A 22159-nucleotide genomic window follows, 5' to 3' on the forward strand; every position below is an offset into this window, starting at 1 on the left:
CCCTGAAATTAGTCTTAAAACAGCTGCAAAAGTCCAGGCCAGAATTTTTTTTTTGTTGACCAGTGATGTAATAATTGTTTGGGACATGTTTGGACTCAATGACTGATTTGGAAATGGACCGGGAAATTGGAACATTGTGACGAGCAAAAGAGGTCACGTGAAAAGAATTGGGATAAAAGTGTCACTTCCATTCTCACGTATGTCGCTGGACGAGAGGTGATGGGTGGGTCTGAGTGACGCCATCGTTATCATCAGCCAAAATTGCCCTGGACGTGGCTTCTAGGGGGTTTCCCACCTTTGGGAGGCAAATTCACAAATTGATAGCACTCCGATAAGGATTATTTAAGGGCGCTTTATACATTTTTTGTTATTTGCATTCATGATGAATGTGGTGTATTAATGCGTACATGCTCCTCGTTTGTGTGTTCTGCAGAGTGCCTAAAGGGATGACTGAAAAAGCACCATCATTTATAAAGCCTCTGCAGAGCGTTGTAGCACTTGAGGGTAGTGCTGCAACGTTCGAGGCTGAAATTAGTGGTAAGTTATTCCAAGTGTATACACCGTACCTACCTTGTCTAGTCTATACACGTTACGTTTATATGTGATATTTATACATAGTATGTTGTTGGGGAGTTCATAGGGCAGTGGTTAGCATGCTGCTGTATGAACTTGGTGATCTAAGTTTGATTCCCACATGTGGCTAATATGAGTAGTGAGTGATCAAAGTTGCTATCAACCTCCCCTCTTTCAAACCTGCTCTGACCAGTGTGGTAAAATATGCTCAAATAGCCTTAATTTTACGAACCTGCATGGGGAGACCATCATCCAGCAGTTAATTGACAAGATTGTCAATTTATTATCATTCTGTTTTGATTTTTACTTGCACATTTGAATATGCATTTAGAAACTAACATCATCTTGAAAACACCATGCTCTATTTTAAATCGAGTCGTTAATTCTACAAATGGGAAAGTACTCTTGGTAAGATAAAATTAAGTGGAATGCACGCACGTTACAAAATAGCTACGTGTGAAGTTTTTTGCCGTTCATTTGCATTAACAAATCAGCTTCTCCTGGCGTGTATACCACGAGGTGTAAAATAACCTCTAAGAATAACTGTAATGTATCTCGCTGTTGTAAATACACCGCTCTAGTCGTCTTATTGTTACTCGCTGGCGAATGCGTTGTGGATTGCCACCGAATTGTTTTTGTGGTTTAGTTTGTTGTCCTTCCCCCGCACCTCCGATTAGCACGGTGGCTACGGACGGTGCTACATAACGGTAGGTTTGCAATCCAGAGGTCGTCAGTTTGATTCGACCTCCCAGCGTGGCAGTTGAAACAACCAGCAAATAAATTAAATCCCTCCATCCTGCTCTGTCTACCTAGCAGTATAAATGGTTACGCTGCAGCCAGTGAATCGGATGATCATGTGCGGTGGGGTAAAGTGTGGGTAATCCCACCTTTGCCACCTCACGGCAATGCCAGAGGGGCTCTCTAAGTGCTCTGTTTAGTGGAGGCTTTTCCACCACCGGTTGTCTTGAGCAGGCAATTGCAGGGCCGTGCCCATGACGTTCTCACGTGTGTTGCATTGCACTCATTGTGCGCCGGTGCTGCGCGTGCTCCCTTGCAGGTTTGCCAGTTCCTGAGGTGAGCTGGTTCAGAGATGGCCAGGCAATTTCCTCCGCACCAGGCGCGGAGATCTCGTTCAGCAGCGGCCGCGCAACGCTGACGATCTCCGCCGTCTCGGCTGCACGGAGTGGAAAGTACTCTTTACGAGCTACCAATGGATCTGGACAGGCTACTAGCACTGCAGAGCTTCTTGTCACCGGTGAGTAACGGGCACCAATGCGTCAGGCACGCCAAAAGCACCCATCAATGGACATCGGTCAAACTTCCGAATACAGCATCTTCCCTGACTAAAGTTGGGCTCTCCGATTAATTACCGGTTTGATTTCTCGACTCATCAGATAGGGCCCAAAATAGTTGCAAAAAAGTTTCACCTCTGTTTCCCACGTGTGTCCCTGTATGGGGGGGGGGGGTGTGAGGAGGACTTGGTAATGTCATTGTCATGGTCACCCATGCCATCCTTGGGCGTGGCTTGCAGGAGGCTTCTCACCTTAGGGAGCAGGCACGATGTGGGGACGGCTGCCATTTTTAAAGGGGCCCAAGTAATCGACCACAGATCGAAGTTGTGAATTGTAATTTTCAGTAGAGCAATGTCGATGGAATTGATTTATCATCTTACTTTATAACAAATATCCACAAAAGCTGTCACGTGGATGCGTTGTGCCCTAGCGGTGCGTACCCATCCACATGGAAATACAGTAGAGTGGGCTAACAGCCTTTGTGTCCTGGTGCTCAGGTGTGGGTTGTCTGTTTAGCTGCATAACTATTAGCCGGTTGCATCTAAAGTGCACCAATCGCCTCGAACTATGGCTGATCACATAATTTCTGTTTGCAACAGGACAAAAGAGGTCGTTTAATCCCACCTTATATTATATTTGAAAAGTAAATCGCCCAAGCAGCAGTGATCATTAACCTAACCATACAATGTGTTCCTATGTGCTCCTCCCCACCCACTCGTGACTATGCAGCCCAAACAGCACCGCCAAACTTTACCCAGAGACTCCAGAGCATTTCTGTGAGCCAGGGCAAAGAGGTGCGTCTGGATGTCCGCGTGACGGGAATCCCTGCGGCAACCGTAAAATTCTTTCGCGAAGGCGCAGAGATCCACAGCTCCCAGGACTTCAGACTTGTCCAGGATGGGGATCTCTACAGCCTCATTATCGCAGAGGCTTATCCACAAGACTCCGGCACCTACTCCGTCACAGCGAGCAACAACGTGGGGCGAGCGACCTCCTCCGCGCAACTCCTCGTGACCGGTGCGGCCATTTTGTTTTTAAACGTCTTGTTCTCATGCACGATTTTTTCGCTGTTAAATGGGACAAGCGGCGCACGAAGTGTCTTGCAACCACAGTCGTAAGTTTTTTGTTGTTGCCAGTATCGGGCGCTTTATATGGCCCTGGTTCGTCGCTCTGGCAAGGTCCTTCACTGTTCGTGGTTCCTCCAGCAGCCAACAGACCAATCGATCAATGGTCCTTTGGTCTGTGTTTCACCACAGTCACACGTATCAGGGTTATTAGCGTTGTCGCACTTCCACATGCTTAGGGTATTATTGTAAGGATAGTTGATTAGTGTCAGGTTCTTGTTCATCAGCAATGTTGTAGAATTTTTGTTTGAGATTGTGGTTGTATTGCTTGAATGCCGTTCATTACCTCGTCTTCGTTTTTGGTGCAATATGCCTGTTTATTTTTGTTAATGTTGTTAATTTCTATTCTTCAAGCACTTTTTGTGCCTGCACCTGTGATGCGTTCTGTTCCATTGTTGCCTGTTCCTCTGTACACGTCACCTTGATGCTGTTGTTCTCTTCTGATGCACCACAAATCTCCCTTGCAAACTCTCTGGGTACTCGGATAAATTAGACTCTCCGTGTAACAAATAAACATTTCATTCATTGATTCATAATGAGGTTGTACAGCATTACGGGAAACGGTCACAGCATCTTGTAAGCTCAGCGCATGGCAATGTATGTGCACAGAGCATCAGCTCGGGTATAGACCAGGGGTCAGCAACCTGCGGCTACAGAGCCGCATGCAGCTCTTTAAGAACTGCTCCGTGACGTCGTTTATCAAGGACCACCGTCTCGTCTTGATGTTCATTACGGCTTTGAAATATCGAGTTTTTTTTATACTGAATTTTTACAAAAAAAGTCTCCTTGTTATTTTGGTTGCCAATCCCTGATCTAGACAATGCAGTGCATTAACTTATCGTCTGTGTGTGTGTGTCTGTGTGTGTGTGTGGGTGTGTGTGTGTGTGGTGTGTGTGTGGTGTGTGTGGTGTGTGTGTGGTGTGTGTGTGTGTGTGGTGTGTGTGTGGTGTGTGTGTGTGTGGTGTGTGTGTGGTGTGTGTGTGCGTGTGGTGTGTGTGTGGTGTGTGTCTGTGTGTGTGTGTCTGTGTGTGTGCGTGTGCATGTGTGTGTGTGTGTGGTGTGTGTGTGTGTGTCTGTGTGTGCGTGTGTGTGTGTGTGTGTGTCTGTGTGTGTGTGTGTGTGTGTCTGTGTGTGTCTGTGTGTGCGTGTGCGTGGGTGTGTGTGGTGTGTGCGTGTGTGTGTCTGTGTGTGTGTCTGTGTGTGTGTGTGTGCGTGCGTGCGTGCGTGCGTGTGGTGTGTGTGTGCATATTTATTCATCAGGCGAAGAGGCTGCTGAAGTCATTCCTGCTAAAAAGACAAAAACGATTGTTTCAGTTGGTGGAGAAACAACTATTTCACAGACTCGACAAGCACGTGTTGAAAAGGTAAAGGTCACTGAAAAAAATATTTTAAAAAAAAAATCTCACGTTGTATTTATAACTTGCGGTGTGTGCTGGCTTTAAATGATGCAGTTTCTTGAGGGTATTGTATGTGTGAGTAAATTATGTACATTTATTCCAGATTTGAAGCTTTCGTGACTGCAATGATTCATATTCGTAGGTTTTTTCGGTAAAGTCACGTAGGTAAAAACATTAAAAAGTAAAATAAAATAAAAATAAAAATCACGACGTTTCGGAGGCAACACAAGCTTCCGTCTTCAGGTGGTACCGTCACAGCCACGACAGCTGTATCAAGTAAATGAGAGATTGCAGGAGTTACAATGGAGTTAGATGTGAAATGGCGAGTATAACGCTGTCCTCTGGAACCCAAACAGAAGAATATCAGCAGCCTTTTGGAAATTAACATGATTTTTTAATAGTAAATAAAACTTTCCATAATAGAGGTTTATGGGTTAGATCGCGTAAATATAAATGTGTTGTTAAACCCACCACCACTTGACACAGCCAATTAGTCAAGTTCCTCACGTTAACAAAACGTGCAAATTCGTCACTCGTACAGGGCACCGGTGTGTTGGAGAGTAAACCCACAACATTTACAATTCGAGTACGACGTTTCGTCAGTAATTACAACTAGCATCGTGAGGTGACAGCCATATTTGTTCTAGATTTGAAGCTTTCGTGACTGCAAGGAATCATATTCTTAGGTTTTTTCGGTAAAGTCACGTAGGTAAAACATCAAAATTAATGGAAAAAAAAAAAAATCACGACGTTTCGGAGGCAACACAAGTCTCCGTCATCAGGTGGGACCGTCACAGCCAGATTAGCTGCATTTTTATTTTATTTTATTTTCATTAATTTTGATGTTTTACCTACGTGACTTTACCGAAAAAACCTAAGAATATGAGCCATATTTGTGTTGAAATCCTGTTTCTTAGCCAAAAACATTTATGTTTACGCGATATAACCCAAAATCCTCTATTGTGTATAATATTGTTCGCGAAAGTCTACGTGTTAAACCAAATAAAACGTTCTCCTGTGTGAGTATGACACTTACTAGGCCAATAGATTTAAGTTTGTAGCCTGCATATTTTAATGGGTCTGTTACTACATACCGATTTTCAAAGCAAAAAAAATGCATTTTCTATTTTCGTTTAAAAAAAAGGTTTAAAGTGTAATCATTAGTTAATTGTTTGCACCATCAGCAGGTTACCGCTTAAATTATACCAGTTGGCAGATATGGAATAGAATACAGGTGTTTATTAATGCACCGTATTCTCTCAGCCATACATATTTGCTTTTTCCTGAGGTTTAGTACAATAAGCAAGCGCATTTCCAAAACACGTATGGAAATTTAAAAGTGCATATTAAATGTACGTGAGAATGTGCCTCTCTCAATTTCTCATATTGCCGGCTACATATTGTTTATAAGCAAATTATATCGGTCTGATTCGCCTGCCTCGTGCGAAGCACGCTTGCATCTTAGCCACGTTCCATCCCTACAATCTACACAGTGAATGCTTTTGGGAAATCACCACAACTGCCATCGACTGTAAAGTAATCGTCAAAGATCCTGTGATGGCATTCACGAAGATATGCCATTGCATGTACCACTGTGATGGACAAAACGATACATTTAAAATGTTTTTTTTTTCGGTAAAGTCACGTAGGTAAAAAATATGAAATAAATTAAAATGAAAACAAATAAATTAAATCACGACGTTTTGGAAGCAACACAAGCAACCGTCATCAGGTGTTGACTGCTCCAGCAAAATTACTGTGGCGTGTGAAGAGAGTTATTAAGTCGATAAGCTGTGACTTCTTGTCTCGTTGTCTGTTAAAAACTCTAACAGATAAGCGAAATTCTTCCCCGTAGAGGGTTTTATTTCTAGATTTGAAGCTTTCGTGGCTGCTAGGATCCATACTCTGTGACTTTACCGAAAAAAAACAAAGAGTATGGATCCTTGCAGTCACAAAAACTTCAGAACTAGAATTTAAAATGGTATCCACTCATTACATCAATTTTGAATGTATTTTTTTTTTTACTGTGCCTTGTAGAGTAGCTATATTCTGCAAATGAATTGCTTAAATGAACATTGCACTACTTGTTTGGTATTAATTGTTGAACATTTCAATATTGACTTGAGGATTGTGATTTTGTTTTCGACTGTACTTGATCATTTTGTGATCCACGTCTAACCTTGAAAAAGAGACCCTTAGTCCGACCTGACTTAGCTCAACTACGTGATGTATGCGTCTTTAAAAAAGAGGTTGATATATGTCTATCAATGTTTCTTTTTACCAGGGATACATTTTCTTTCGAATAGTTTCCAGCAACCCCCAATTGTCAACTCCCTGAACCTATAAGAATAGGTTTTACCCTTTCTGGCAATACAACAGGTGTTAGGATGTTAAAACACCAAAAATGGGTTTTGGTGTTTTAACATCTTAACACCGATAAGAATAGATTTTTTGATATTGTTTTATATAAATATTATATTGTTTTATTGTTTCCTTTCTACGTGACTTTACCGAAAAAACCAAGAATAGGTGTTAAGTTGTTAAAACACCAAACTGAAACCTTTTTTTATTTGAAGCTTTCGTGGCTGCAGGAATCCATACTCCTTGGTTCTTTCGGTAAAGTCACGTAGGTAGAAATAAAATCAAATAAAACAAATCACGATGTTTCGATCGCAACACAAGCGAACTTCATCAGGCCAGAGGACGCCAAAAGGCGTACTATCTGTCATCAGGACTGATAACGACCACTTGTGTTACGATCGAAACGTCGTGATTTGTTTTATTTTATTTCTAACGACGTGACTTTACCGAAAGAACCAAAGAGTATGAAACCTTTTAATTAGGAATCATGCAAAAAATACATACTCTGATAATATATGCATTGTTCTTGAAACTGATTGGTCCACACCAGAGACAGCTTTTTTTGAACCTCATCTCAAATGGTGTTAGACCATAGGACGACAAAAGGTGTACTATCTTAACACCTGTTTTAAAGGGTAAAAACCTATTATGATATTTTGATACTGGCAAAGGAGGTCCCATGATGTAGCGACTCTCCATGAACCTGTCCCCATCTGCCCCCCCCCCTCCCCTAAAGGAGGGGACAGATGGGGGCAGCTGGAGAAACATTTTGAAACCTCACTTCCTGACAGCTCCGGCTGAATTTGGCCCTAGCTGTCACCTTGATAAATTTAGCGAAAGTTTAACTCCGATTGTTATAATTTTCAAACTCCGCTTCCGTGTGGCCTTATCCAGCGCGTGGAGACCAGATTTGAGGCCCAGTCTTCGGGGCACATGGAGATGGTAATGGAGGGCAAAACAGTGACACGCGAGCTGCATCACAAGACGCCCCCGCGCATCATCCCCAAGCCTCCGTCGCCGACGCCGCAAGTTCTGGCCGTGAGACAGCTATCGCCTTCCCCCGTTCGCTCAGTGAAGGCACCATCGCCCTCTCCTGTCAGGTACGTCTTAATATACAGGGTACTTGCAGAGCTTGGGCAATCGTCGCCGCCGGTTAACTACCTGGCTGCCTTCTAGCCTGGTTGTGGTTCGTCGGTGATTGTGAGATGCAATTTGCACGAACGACGATGCTCTATAAAACAAACACTTTATGATTACTGTGGACATTTTTTGTAAGGTAGAGGAGTAGCATTTATAGGGCACTTAAATGCCACGGTAACTCTAAGCGCCTGACGTCACGTCTCTTATCTCAACTGTTCTAATGCCCTGCTGCGGTCTAGCCAAGCGCACCCCCAATGGCAGCTGACCCTGTGCGGCCCAAGATTGTACACAGCACCAGCCGGAAAATGGGTGTTAGTCTGCCAGTAGGGGTGCATGTTGTCATGTTGCTTTTTTCCCAATAAAACAACGTTCAAGTCATATATCAAATTTACAAATGCAGTAAAAGTAGCAAGTAGTTAACAAAGAATTCCCTATGACCAAATAACCATAAATCCATAAACATGCCTGGTGTCATAAAAATCTCTGAAGTTAAGTAGACTCAAGCATGATTAGTACTTGGATGGATTACCACCGAAGCTCGCCAGTGACTTTAGGCATCGGGTTTAAAGAAAATAGCAGCAGTAACTAATACGCATGGCTTCCATTGAATCATGTTTGGCATGTGGGTGGAAACCAGTGCTCGGATAAAACCCAGGCACACAACGCGTGACACTCAAAGGTCCACAGAGATTGACTCCGTCTATTGCTCTATTGCCCACTAACACTGCACCGATATTTTTTATACTGAACCAAAATGGTTTCACTACGACTGGCATGATTGTGCCACCTACATTTACGTTTCCCTCAACCAGTTTCTTCTCCAAAGCGAGTCGGAGCAGTGCAGTATGAGCGCCGCACTTTCAACATGGTCTGGCATTGTTGTACCACAATTTAATTTCAGAGCGGCAATGCAGTCAATGTCATCGCTGTGTGACACACCACTTCATGGCAGTGTTGTGTGCCCATTTGTCCCCGTGTAGACCACGGCCGGGCCACTTTCCCTATTTGGCTAGTCTCGGGTCACAGGCACTGAGTTATTTTTAGTACCACTATCATGTCTGATGCATAAGGCATTGGTCTTGGTGGTCTCAACGTAGCACCAGTGTTTCCCTATAGATGATGCGTTTAAATAATACTGCTAATTTGTGTTGTTGTTTTTGTTGTTACATACGTCACTTTGCCTCACATTTGTGTTGCAGCCTCACATGAAGGCTTGATTAAAGTTGCCTTTCTTGACATTACTTGGAAGTTAATGGTGGATATCCTCTCATATAAACCAGCTGTGGAAGCACTTATAAATCGTGCAATAAATGGTTGCATGATTAATCATCTTAGTGTTGTGTTGGCCCAGACGTCATTAGTGGAACTGTGATTTTTGTGACATAAGACATCCATAATTAACCCTGAAAAAACACCTATTTTAGCCAATGACATTGTGGAATTTAATCACATGATACATCTACATGGTTTTAGCTTTTCCACGTTTTTATCAAATTTTACACTGGAGTTGGTAGGTAATGGGAATATTTGCTTATTTTAGTTCCATTGTTACACCACTTATTTAAAAACTCAATCCATTTCCTCTGAAATATTTTCATAATGTTAGCCGTGACACTTATCTGTATTGCTCTTCACGGTGTGCCCTGGTCATGAGGGCATTTTCACGACAAAACATACCCTAATTTCCTATTGCCTGCTGTAGCCTCGCACACTTTCCCTCCTGCCCTCATGTCTTGGCTGAAAGAGGTGAGGCCAGGAGGGTTAATCAATTTTATCACGACATACAATGAAAATTCTGAACCCCTGCCCTGCCAATGCCTGGCCCTGCTCCAAATTCAGGATGTTTTAATCGGCTTGGCTCAGCAGACAGCCAGTGGGAACCCACCTGGCACAGCCAGAGCCCCCGCTTGAGCGTGGCTCGGATGTGGCAGTGGAAAACGTCGCGAAAGTGGCTGAACGCACCCTTTTGCCTTCGGTTTCAGATCTCTCTCACCGGCTGGGAGAGGCTCCTCTGCATCCCCCATCCGCTCGGTGAGATCACCGGTGATGATGCGCAAGACGACGATGCAGGCGACGGCCACTGGTGAGGCCCGTCCACCCTGGAAGCAAGAGAGCTTCGCTGTCACGACGGAGACCCGGGTATCCGAGGCAAGGCAGGCCGCTGCCGCCGCTGCGGCCATCACAGCTGCTGCTCAAGCCTACACACTGCAAGGCAAAGCGACTAAGTACCAGGTCCAGGAGACCCGCACGGTGATTCAGCAGTCGCAGCAGCAAGTCCAAATACAACATCAGCAACAGCAGCAGCAGCAGATGCTTTTGCAGCAACAGCAGCAAGAGCAGCATCGTCAGCTGCAGCTGCAGCAACAGCAAGAACAGCAACACCAACTACAGATTCAGCAGCAGCAGGAACAACAGCGCCAACTACAGCTCAAGCAACAACAGCAACAACAGGAGCAGCAACGACTGCTACAGCTGCAGCAACAACAGGAGCAGCAACACCAGCTACTGATCAAGCAGCAACAGCAAGAGCAGCAACACCAGCTACTGATCAAGCAGCAACAGCAAGAGCAGCAACACCAGCTGCTGATCAAGCAGCAACAGCAAGAGCAGCAACACCAGCTACTGATCAAGCAGCAACAGCAACAACAGGAGCAGCAACGCCAGCTGCAGATCAAGCAGCAACAGCAGCAACAGGAGCAGCAACACCAGCTACAGATCAAGCAGCAACAGATTCAACAGCAACAGCAAATGCAGCAACAGCAAATGCAGCAACAGCAGGTCCTGCAAATGCAGCAACAAACCATACAAATTCAGCAGCAGACCATACAGACGCAGCAACAGCAGACCATCAGAGGTTACGGTGCATCGACTGTTGTAAAAGAGGTATGTTTGTCACATTGCTTGCATGTTATTCATCCACGATTTTTGTGATGACACATTTTACACTTTTCACGAACCATTTGTTTCACTGGATTATCCATGGGCCTACAAATTGCAGATTTTTTTTGTTAACCTCAAGTCTCTCTTTGACTATGAGACATATACGGTAATACTTTTTTATATGCTCCTTGTCGAAAATTGTCGGAAGACAAACGTTGCTTCACGAAATGTCAAGGGCACCCTTTCCGTCAACACACGACTTAGACCCCCGATGTCTCAATTGGCTCTCACCTGCTTGTAAAGAAATGTCACGAAAGCACGAGGAAGTCGCTCTCTCTCTCAACCCATGCACACCTGCACACGTGCGTTACTCACCTGTGTACACCTGTCACAATATATACGTGCGTACCCACTGCTCAGTGGGCACCATCAATCGTCGCAATCATGCCAATAATGCCTCTATTCCCAATGCCCTTTCACCGACCCCCCCCACCCCGCCGCCTATGACGAATTGCGATGATCATTGGCAATCATTCGCAGACTGGCGTGGGCAAAAAGGCCGATGCGGTGGCCACGGTGGTGGCGGCCGTGGATCTGGCACGTGGGCGCTTCCCCGGTCAGGCCGAGGAAACTCCGGCCGCCCCACAGGCCGCTGCCTCCGCCGCGGTGCACGTTTCCACCGTTTCGCAGTCGTCGTCCATCGCCGCTGCGCAGAGGGTCTCCGCGGAGCACGTGGCGGGCGGCGGGGCTTACACCGTCCGCACCGAGACAGTGATTGTCCCCGTAGCTGCAAAGAGTCCTCAGCCGCAGCCGCAGCAGCCCAAACTGCAGCCGGCCGTGCATTTTACAGAGGTCAGAGCTGCTGATGTGCTGGCATTTCTTTTTTTCTTCATGCGTCTTTTTTTTTTCTTGTCCGCTTCTGTTTGCACACGAGTGTCAATGAATGGAGCCTTTTTAAAATATATTTTTTTGGGAGCTTCGTTAGTACGGACGCGCTTTTAATGCTAGAATTGTATAAAATTCTGCTTGATTGAGTTGTGTGCTTGCAGAAAAGCAATTTTTGCAATTCAACAAAAAATGTCCGAATATCTAAAGAAACTGCCTTTCTCCCAATACATAAATGAAGCCCCCCATTCTCTGACTTTTTTTTAAACACATGAACCCTCTTTCATTTTTCTTTCTGAGGATTTTTGCTTTATTTCATAATGTAACAAAGCGTACTTTATCTCCATGATTTTAATGGATGTATTTTTTGCCTTCTTACATATATATAAAAAATAGAATTTTTTTTTTACGGTTTGAACACTGGGGGTTACTGATTTTTTTTTTTACATCATTTATTCCATCGGTCCACTGTAGATTCACAGGGCAGCAGAAACGACTGTGCATCTCGACCAGAAAATATCGTCCAAACCTGTGCCCCACTTTACCGTTCCAAAGATAGCAGTGCCTAAGCATGAGGCAGAGGAGGTAAGAGCCATTCACCTTTGTGAGTTATTTTGCTAATGGGTGCTTTGAGTGACGTGGTTTTTTAAAAGTTATCGTACAGCACAGTGATTGTGCCCTGTGGGGTTCAATCACAGAATCCTATTGAATATGCTAAACATGAGTGCAAAGAGTGACATTAAAGTCTTTGAAAATTTATAGAAAATGTATATATATGAAAAAATGCAGTTTGTATGTGGATAACATAGCTATGTTTTTAGATCCACCTTAAGGTATATTTCATCGTTACATGTAGTAATTATTATTAATGTCAAATATGTCTTTGAACTTCCCTTATTTCTTGACTCAGAAGTGTCGTATTCAAGATCTTAAAATTATACAAATAACAGACTTCAAGAATGCAACGTTTTAAATTAATGTATTACATTTTATTAGTAGCACACTGGGCTCAATGCACCAGGCAGTGTGGTCAGGCATTGCGGTCCATTTTGGGGAAAAAAACCCCGTAATGTTCATAAAAGAACAACAACAACAAAAATGTATCAGAGATTCGCGACCGAAATAGTCGAGAGAATTCGAACCGACTTTGAGATCCATATAAGTAACCACCTTGTCATTAGATTGGCACCCACTTGCTTGGGGAATGGGAAATATGAGCTGCAGCAATGTGTCTGTGGAGAGATACCGGTCTTATTGCGGCTCACCCCACTTTAGACCTAGGAGACATGCCAGGCATGTGGGCCTGGTTAAAAAAATAGAGTGAAAAAAAAATGGACAGAGCAACAAGTGTGAAGAGTCCGATTACGCAGACTTAAGCTTTTAAGCATCGCAAAGCCATGTATGGCGGATGCCTTTGAATATGCTGCACAGGCGCATCACGTAAATGACAGTTTTCAGTACGTGTTGCCGTGGTTCGGAAATGCGGTAAATAGCATTGCGAGCAGCATTGTAAAAAAAATTGCCAGTACTTTACGTGGGAATTAAGTTTAATGAGTTATTTTTCACAAAGTGTTACATTTTACCTCCATTGTTTTAAGTTTGTACTAACTTGAAACATCATCTTGTGATATATTGTCGGAGTTGTGCATTTGTATCGCTGTTTGTCAGCGAAAATGTTTCAGCCGTCGTTGTTGTATTTTTTCGGCTTTTGGTCCGTTTTTTTTTTAACCCGCTTTGGCTGGTTTTCCGTTTTTTGTTTGTTAATTTAACCTTCACCCGAGAGAGTTTCTGCCGACCAAGAACACTTTGTGACTGTAACATCGTTACACTCGTATGTCCTGCGGTCGTAAAAAAAAAGCTACTTATGATGCACATCCATCACATCCTGTGCCTAACGGGGAAAAACAAAACCCGTCGCAAGATTAACATGTAAAGCATCGCAAATGAGCACAGTCATTACACATCCTCTTGCGGATACCAAACTTGTTAACATCATTTGCAAACCCTGTGCTGCTGCTTTCTTAACTTGCACAAATAATGGGCGTCAGTGTTTCTGCCGTTTTTATTTACGCTTTTTTCATTTTCATCCTCACTGCGTTTTCCCGTGGCAATTCCCTTTTTCCTACAATAATTCGATAATAAACACTCTTCTGCTACGCTGCCCAGGGTAGTCCCACCACGACGACGCTAGGCCATGACTCCCTTCACACTCTCATGATGTAACAAACAAACAAAAATCTACTTTTAACCCATTGAATCCCCACCCCCCTCATCGTATAACTTCCAAATTGCAATCCCAAAGCCCCGCTTAACATCACGTGGAATCCCAGCTTCAATTCCTTCTAACTTGGAAACTCTTGGAGAAACAGCTTAATTTTACCCACTTCCTCATTCCCAATCCATTCTGTGTGGCGTCTAACCCAAAGCGCAACATGTTTATATGTATGACGCCTTTTTTGGGCTCCTTGCCTGTATACATATTTTTTATGGCATTGCCCCCCTTGCAAACCGACCAGGTGTCCACGTCCGCTCGGGATATTTCGACTCTCCAGCAAGAGTTGACTCATCCACAGTCGGCCGTCAGGGTCATCAAGCCCGTGAAGGCCCCCTCTCCTCGACCACACTCTGAGCCACGCTTGCCTACGCATGAGGTTCACGTGCCCAGCCCGTCGTTTTCTGAAAGCTGGGATATGTACAAAACAACAACAACAACTACAACAACGCAGCAGCAGCAGCAGCAGAAAAAAGTTGCGGCAGGCATGAGAGTGGCTGAATTTAAGGAGGATCACATGGCTGCTGTTGATATGAGACACCAAGAGGTGTGTTGGGTAGACCTGTGTGAAAATCACTCCCATTCCACGGTGTGAAAGTGTCCCTTCACTCAATCTTCATCTCACAGTAGGCTCGGCCAATTCTTTTTTTTTCACCTCAACCTGTGAACTAATAGAAATACATCTCAATGACTGTCATATATCACCCATCCTCTGAAATAAGACGATTTATTACCACGATCCCTTCCGGCACCAGAACTTTAAAATATCCATTTATATTCATGATGCTTAAAAATTCATTGTTAAGAGTTTTTTTCCCACTGAGCATTTTTTTTATGACATCTTTCAACCCCGCTTGACTGATGTTGTCTACGTTTCAAGTAGAAAACATGAATTTCATTGTGTTTATCCCTCAAAGCGGGGACGAATTCCTTCATTTCCTGTATGTGTCAGTTACGGATTTTCTCCTATGTTTCCGATCAAAGAAGAATTAATTAAGTGGTTTGGTAAATAACTAATGGGGGGGAGCAGTGGCGCATCAGTTTGCCCGTTGCGAGCCTGGCGACCTGAGTTCGATTCCCGGCCATGACTATAATCAGGCCCGAGGCATATCTGAACCAGTCCAAGGGATCCCACTCTGCTTTTTCAGCACAGGCTGACCAGCATGGTGAGATTCCAAGAACACAGGATGAGATGTTACTATCCTTTGTGCAAGCACTTCCAAGAGTTCATGAACAGTGAGCCTGGTGAAATTTGGGGAGCGCCATCGTCAGTAGTGACATATGGTCAAATAACCCTCGTAAACGACATGGCGTGGGGGAGGCCTTCATCCAGCAGTGGGTTGACAAAGATCTGTAAAATAACATATATTGTTGTGTCCATCTTCTTGGTTCTTTCGGTAAAGTCACGTAGAATGGAAATAATAAAATAATAAAAAGAAAACATATTTTTTTTTTATATTATGTTTTTATTTATTATTTTATTATTAATACAAAAAATAATAACATAATATTTATATTATTATGTTTTATTTTTATTATTTTATTATTTCCATTCTACGTGACTTTACCGAAAGAACCAAGAAGATGAATCCCTGCAGTCACGAAAGAAGCTTTAAATCTAAATTCTTGTGTCCCTTTGCAGGTCACAGCGCCAGAAGCTGTAGCAGTTCCTACTCAGCCTGCTTCATCACCACCCAGCTTCGTGGCTGTAAGTGGCATTATTTATATCTGAGCTCTGTCTGTGTAATGATAGGACCGTGCTGAATTGTAATGCCTGTTTCTGCATTATTATTACCCGAGGTATCCCTTTCCAAAAAAAAAAATAGATTTGCTATCTCATTAGGCTGTCGCTTGGGTTGTTCAACATGAGCACTCTTTGATTCGTGAGATGGTGTACAATAATAAAATGCAATTAGGTTATGTGATTTAAATCAATGTTGATTACTGCAATATTGTCGACTTGGCATCGTGCACGGTTCATACCTAAACAAACAAGTGGCGGTTTGAATTTGTATGAAAAAGGCAAACTCGTATATGTATACTCCTGACACTTAGGATTATTTTTGTATTTAATTGGAATGTTTCCGGTACAAGATTTTCAGTGGTTGTGTTGCAGAGGCACATTTGTTTGTTGATGCTATGCTTGTTAGCGTCTGTGGGAAGCTGTGGCACAGTGGTTTGTGCAGTGCGCTATGAACCCAAGTGGGCTGAGTTTAATTCTCCGCCATGGCTGGTGATGTGTGAGACTGGTCCTGGGCCTCCTCTAGGTCAACTCCGATTTAACTGAGTCACTGGTACAGTGGGAGAAAAGAGTGACTGAGTGCAGTGCTGGCCACACCATTCCCCTTATGTGATTTGCTGACTTTAAGTGCTTTATAACATCACTTGCTTCAACAGTTCATAAAGGATATATTTAAGTGCAAAATAAATATATTTTTGTAAACAGGGCCCTATATTTTACATGGAATGGTTTTTCCAATAACATCTGTAAGCCCAGCTGCATTTGTTTAACAAGTCAGACCCTGCTGATGAGATCCAGAATGTCGAAACTTGCCGCAAGTTTTCTTGCTTGAACAAACACCGCTGGAGAGCATTGTTCTGGAAAACCGAGTGCCCATGGGCTAAATGAAAAAAATTACGTGAAGACACAAATAAGCTTGCACCCAATAAAGGTGTGTTTATAATTATTTACGTCATAATCAACGTTTTTGGGATTAGATCGCGTTATTTATAAATGTGTCGTAACCCTCCACCACCCGACACGGCCAATCAGCAAAAAAGTTGTCACTTTGACAAAAGACAAATAGTTCACTGCTTTAGCCCACCTGTGTGTTGAAGCGTGAAACCACAACATATACAATTTTTGAGTACGACGTTTCGCTGGTAATTGCATTGATTATGAATAATTATTTACGTGTATATATATTTGTGTTTATAGGGTCTTAAGGACACCACGGTAGTGGAAGGCGAGTCCGTGAGGATGGAGTGCCAGGTGGCGGGTTTCCCCATGCCGGCAATCATGTGGTTCCGCGAGGAGTACCGCATCGAACGCTCCGCCGACTTTCAGATCGCCTTCCAGGCGGGCGTGGCCAGCCTGACGATCCGCGAGGCCTTCGCGGAGGACAGCGGCCGCTTCACCTGCACGGCCACCAACGAGGCCGGCACTGTCAGCACGTCATCGTACCTGCTCGTTCAAGGTGTGTGCGTCCACCCGTCCGCTCGGCATCCACTTTCAAACGCATTCGGACCAGGAGGTGAAGGGGCGCCAGCGTGGGTTCGTGGTGCAGGCAGCGGAACTTGCAAACGCGGTGTTCGCCGGTTCGATTAAAATTTCACAAATTCCCCCCGCCACCGCCGTCGCCACTGTCTCTGTCCGCTCAGCAGTATGAATGGGTGCGCAACAGTTTATCGGCATTCTTGGTTCTTTCGGTAAAGTCACGTCTTCACCTGAGGATGGCTGCTTGCTTTGTGGCCGAAACGTCGTGAGAATTATTTTATTATGTTTTATTTTTATTATTTTATTATTTCCCTTCTACGTGACTTTACCGAAAGAACCAAGAAGAAGAAGTTTATCGGCAATTCGGGTGCGGTGGGGCAAAGGGTGGGTATCTTACAAGATTTCTGGCCAGCGTGGGAGAGGCGGCCACAATACCGTACCCTCTGGAGGGGTCCTCTTGATCTCCCTCTATTGGATGCCCTACTGTCAGCAGGGATGTGAGCAAGTATCGGAGGGTAGCTACACTTTGCCACCTTTTACTGGAAGGAGCAGACTAGGCATGCGATGATTCGTGGACTGGCCCCGGGAAGACCCCCGGCAGTTTGATCCATTGTCATGATACGCGGTGATTATTTGACTCAAGAACTGATTCCCTTTGTCTGATTGCTACTGTTTTGTTTGTCTCGTTAGTCCCGTCTTGTTGTTCTGTTTCATTTGTTTCATTAACCTCGAGGCATATTAGCATATAATTAGCACACGATTTGCATAATTTATAGATGTTTAATTCCAAGCACGTATTGTGAGGTGAAGAATATATATTTTTTTAGATTGTTGGGTGGCTCATGAGTCAGAGCACTGAGCCAGAGTTGATGGTCTCAGCTTGGTCACCGATGAATTGTATAAAAAGTATAAACGTTAAAGGAACCTTGTTTTAATATCGCTCGCATGTTAATGCAAAATATGGGATGTGGATATTAAAGATTCCGTCATCTTTTTGTCTTCTTCCAAAGAGAGTAGTCACTGTCCAAATTTGCCAAATTGCAATAATTACTTGCAAATGACTTTCATTGAGTCATGCATGGCCGCATTACCCAATGGCAGATAACGCTTGTCTGTGAAACACGTTGTCGTCACTGACAGCCGCGCACTATGAAAATGTTCTCAATAATAACGATTCTTATTGTTAATGCTTCTTCTCTACACCACAGTTTCTGAAGAGCTTGAAATGAGAGAGACCGAAATCAGCACCATTCCAGAACGTTCCACTTCAGAGACCAAAAGGTACGATGGAGCACACGCACGCACCGGACCGCTCTTGCCGTTGCGTCACGCAGCCAAGATGCTCGGGAAGCATGCGGCTTATACTCGCGCACGTGAGCATTTTACGTGTTCAAAACGAATCTATGGCACCGGCGAAACACGTGACCCCTAAACCGGGTGCCCGACTTAATGCCTCGCACTTCTGTGTTTGTTTTTGTTTCTCTCGCAGGGAGGATTCTGAGGCCAGTGGCACGGACACGGGTGGCGATGGCATCGCCCCATATTTTATCCAGAAGCCGCAGCCTCAGCACCTGGTGGAGGGAGGCAGCGTTGTCTTTCACTGCCAGATTAAGGGCAGCCCGAAGCCCCACGTGTATTGGAAGAAGTCCGGCATCCCTCTTACGACGGGCTACAGGTAGGCCGCCTTAACCCTGTGGGGCTCCTTTATTGTTTCGCTGCAAGAAAAAAAAACGCGGTGCTAATTCGAATAAGTCGGTTGGTGAGACGTTTATCAAATGCACACCAATTAATGCTTCGTCCGCAGTGATCTCCTCATCGGTGAACCACTTCACGCGCCAATGAACGGGGGAATTATGGCAGCAATTGAATAGATGTTTGGGTGCAGCAATTGATTGTATAAACTTATCTGGGTATGCACAAGCTGAATTCCCTGCTAATATAGGCCATTCTTATTTACAACTGGATGTGTGTATATGCTTATATATGGTGTATGTGTGTATATATATATGTTTATTTTCCTTTGTCAATCCGCTGTTGGATGAAGGCCTCTCCGTCCCATGATTATACTTCTGACCAAAGCTGGTCACTGTGGGTTGGTGGAAGGGTTATGGAGGATGGCTCAGAGCTGGTTCAGATATCGCTTGCTATTGATGATAGCCACAGCCAGAAATCAAATCCAGGTTATGGGAATCATATTCAGAGTGAAGTGCAATAACCTTGTTATGCCACTTCACTCAGATATATATATGTGCAGTATATATATTTGTTTTTTTTTCTATATTAGGGCATTCCAGTAATTCCACCCAAATTGAAATTACTCGCAGAAATGTGTTCACAATACGTCAACACCTCATCAACAGAGCCCCAGACGTCAGCAATCATTACATTTAATTCATTCATTGAAGAACCACAACAGCCTCCTCACAAGCCACTAAAAGCCTGGTGTGCCGATGATCGTTGGTATGATGAGATTCATAGGCTAAGCAAGGTAACGAGCAGCAAGAGGTAAAAACAAAAATTCAAAGGTGCAGCCCTGCAATTGCTTTCTCGTGCCACTGCTCGCAGAAGGGCCTCCACTAGAGGGAGGTCTAGAAAGCCCCTGTGTGGGATATTTTGGCCTACTCTTCCACGCTCGGCAAACATCTCGGAAGTGGTGTGAGCACCCACACTCTACCCGACACGTGTGAACCTGCCGATTGACTTTCAACGGTCACGTTACCCATTCACACTTCTGGGTGGATAGATTGCAGGGGGAGGGGGGGGTGGGGGGTGTGATTTAAGAAACCATGCACCATTGTTCTTCTTGGTTCTTTCGGTAAAGTCACGTAGAAGGGAAATAATAAAATAATAAAAATAAAACATAATAAAATAATATAATAAAAGAAATTGATTGTTTTATTTTTATTGGTTTATTATTTTATTATTTCCCTTCTAATAATAAAAATAAAACATAATAAAATAATGTGATAAAAATGTTTTATTACGTTTTATTTGTATTATTTTATTATTTCCCTTCTACGTGACTTTACCGAAAGAACCAAGAAGATGAATCCCTGCAGTCACGAAAGCTTTAAATCGAAACATGCACCATTGTTTCAGCTGCCACGGCCGAGAGAGGCTGCCTGCGGCATTACGGCAGGCCCACTGGAGCTCGCAACCCGGACGTCGCCGGTTCGATCTCCGTCGCGTTTGTTTTCACACGACGAGTCAGCGGTTGACCAACAGCGCCATCGCTTCTCTTTCGGACGCAGATACAAGGTGCACTACAACAAGGAGACCGGGGAGTGCAGCCTGGAAATATCGATGACGTTTTCTGACGACGCGGGAGAGTACACGTGCGTTGTTCGTAACAAGCAAGGAGATGCCGCCGCCTCTGCCCGGCTCATGGAAGATTGTGAGTTGGGGGCGGTGGAGGTTTGGGGGGGGGGGCGGTCGACCGTCAATTGTGATCGTCTCGTGGTGCTTTCAGATGCGCTTCTGCGGCCGTATGGAAGGCTCGACCCTTCCCATTGTTAGGAAGCCAGTAGAGCTATGCACTTTTAAATCATCTAGATTGAAAACTAATTTCTATAAAACTGATTTTTGTGTTTAGTTTGTTGTCTTTCCCCCGCACCTCCAATTTTGCACGGTTTGGCACACACGGTGCGAAGGAAGTTGAACGTACAATTGAATACAACTGGACAAATTATCCTGCTTTAACATTTGGAGTTGGGCGCTCAGTTCCTACCTCGCTGCACCTGATATAATTCAAAGTAAAGCAGCAGTTGGGTTTATTGACGATTCAGCACTCTCAACATTCGAAGAAGCCGGAGCCATTTTTGAGACGATGATTAGATTTAAAGCAATTCGTGTCCTTTACATTTGTTTTTCTCCGACAGCTGAATATGAAGCGTATCTGCAACAGCAGCAGATACATCAGAGCGTGGCGACTAAGGACATCACTTACACCACGCAACTTGTCAGAGGACCCAAGGAGGGTGAATTTGCACCTGAAGTTACAGCCACCGAATACGAGAAAGAACATGCCATCATCCGCAAGAGGATGGGTCCAGCTATTGCCGAGGATCAGGTAAAACTTAAAAAGAGAACAATAAATAAATAAATAATCTGCATCTATCCTAACCAACACCTTAACCTTTTGACCATTATACATTTGACATTGAGACTGAAAGTATGATAACGTCATTTGTTAATTTTAGGTTAGATCATGTAGATTTAAATTGAAAACTAATTTCTTTAGAACTGGCCTTTGTGTTTAGTTTCTTGTCATTCCTCATCACCTTCGATTTGCATGGTTGGGCTACGTACTTGCAAAATAAGTTCAACATACATGCATACAACCCTCCACCACCCAGCAGAGTCAATTGATTTGTTTTTTAAGCAAACTGGAATGTCGAAAACAAGCAGAACTTTAACAACTGTGTACGACAGTTGGTTCAAATGTAGCTTTTTTACATTACATTGAATTACAGTTACGTCTACGAAAGGATAAACAACTAAATACGTAGATTTATCTAATTGTCTCTTTTGTGTATGACCATATCACCCTGATTGACCACATCAGATATTGGTGAGCTAGGCAGAGGTGAGCCTGAAAAGAGTTTGGATGGGCGACCACCATACGTAATACAGGTGTTATAGGCGTTGTGGGCAACAGAGGCGCACAGCAGCAAATTCCATTGTTGGACTGTACTTCTGTGCTCCCTGCCTTCCCCAATCTGTATTGAGCAGAGTGGCGAATTATGGTAAATTCTCCCCCATGACTCGCATGCCTCAGGTTATTTCACAAAATGGTTGTCACGTAAATGTCCAATATCTCTGTATACATTTTATATATATATATTTAATTGTATTTCAATAAGATCCCAATACAAAGTATGAACCGCGATGCAGGGAGGTGGGTACACAAACTCCGCGGGCATAGGTCGCATCCCGAACCTTGTGCTCCTGGGTTTAGAGGAGAGAGGAGATTGGGCCATAAGAATTTTTTTTTAAATTTAAGATTCGATATTCATAAT

General features: G+C 43.9%; 1 protein-coding gene across 1 annotated transcript in view; it reads left to right on the plus strand.

The window, feature by feature from the left end:
• The first annotated feature begins 446 nt into the window (after positions 1-446).
• Positions 447-22159, plus strand: part of LOC144938213 (titin-like) — a 335325-nt gene continuing 313612 nt past the window's right edge. The window contains 15 exon segments of the mRNA XM_078866029.1: positions 447-537; positions 1631-1828; positions 2595-2882; positions 4250-4353; positions 7642-7847; positions 9870-10770; positions 11308-11619; positions 12127-12237; positions 14169-14471; positions 15567-15632; positions 16863-17121; positions 18350-18422; positions 18631-18816; positions 20393-20535; positions 21020-21210. Of these exon segments, the coding sequence (XP_078722155.1) occupies positions 447-537; positions 1631-1828; positions 2595-2882; positions 4250-4353; positions 7642-7847; positions 9870-10770; positions 11308-11619; positions 12127-12237; positions 14169-14471; positions 15567-15632; positions 16863-17121; positions 18350-18422; positions 18631-18816; positions 20393-20535; positions 21020-21210 (3432 nt within the window).

The sequence above is a fragment of the Lampetra fluviatilis genome, chromosome 21, assembly GCF_964198595.1.
Source record: "Lampetra fluviatilis chromosome 21, kcLamFluv1.1, whole genome shotgun sequence".
Lineage (NCBI taxonomy): Eukaryota > Metazoa > Chordata > Hyperoartia > Petromyzontiformes > Petromyzontidae > Lampetra > Lampetra fluviatilis.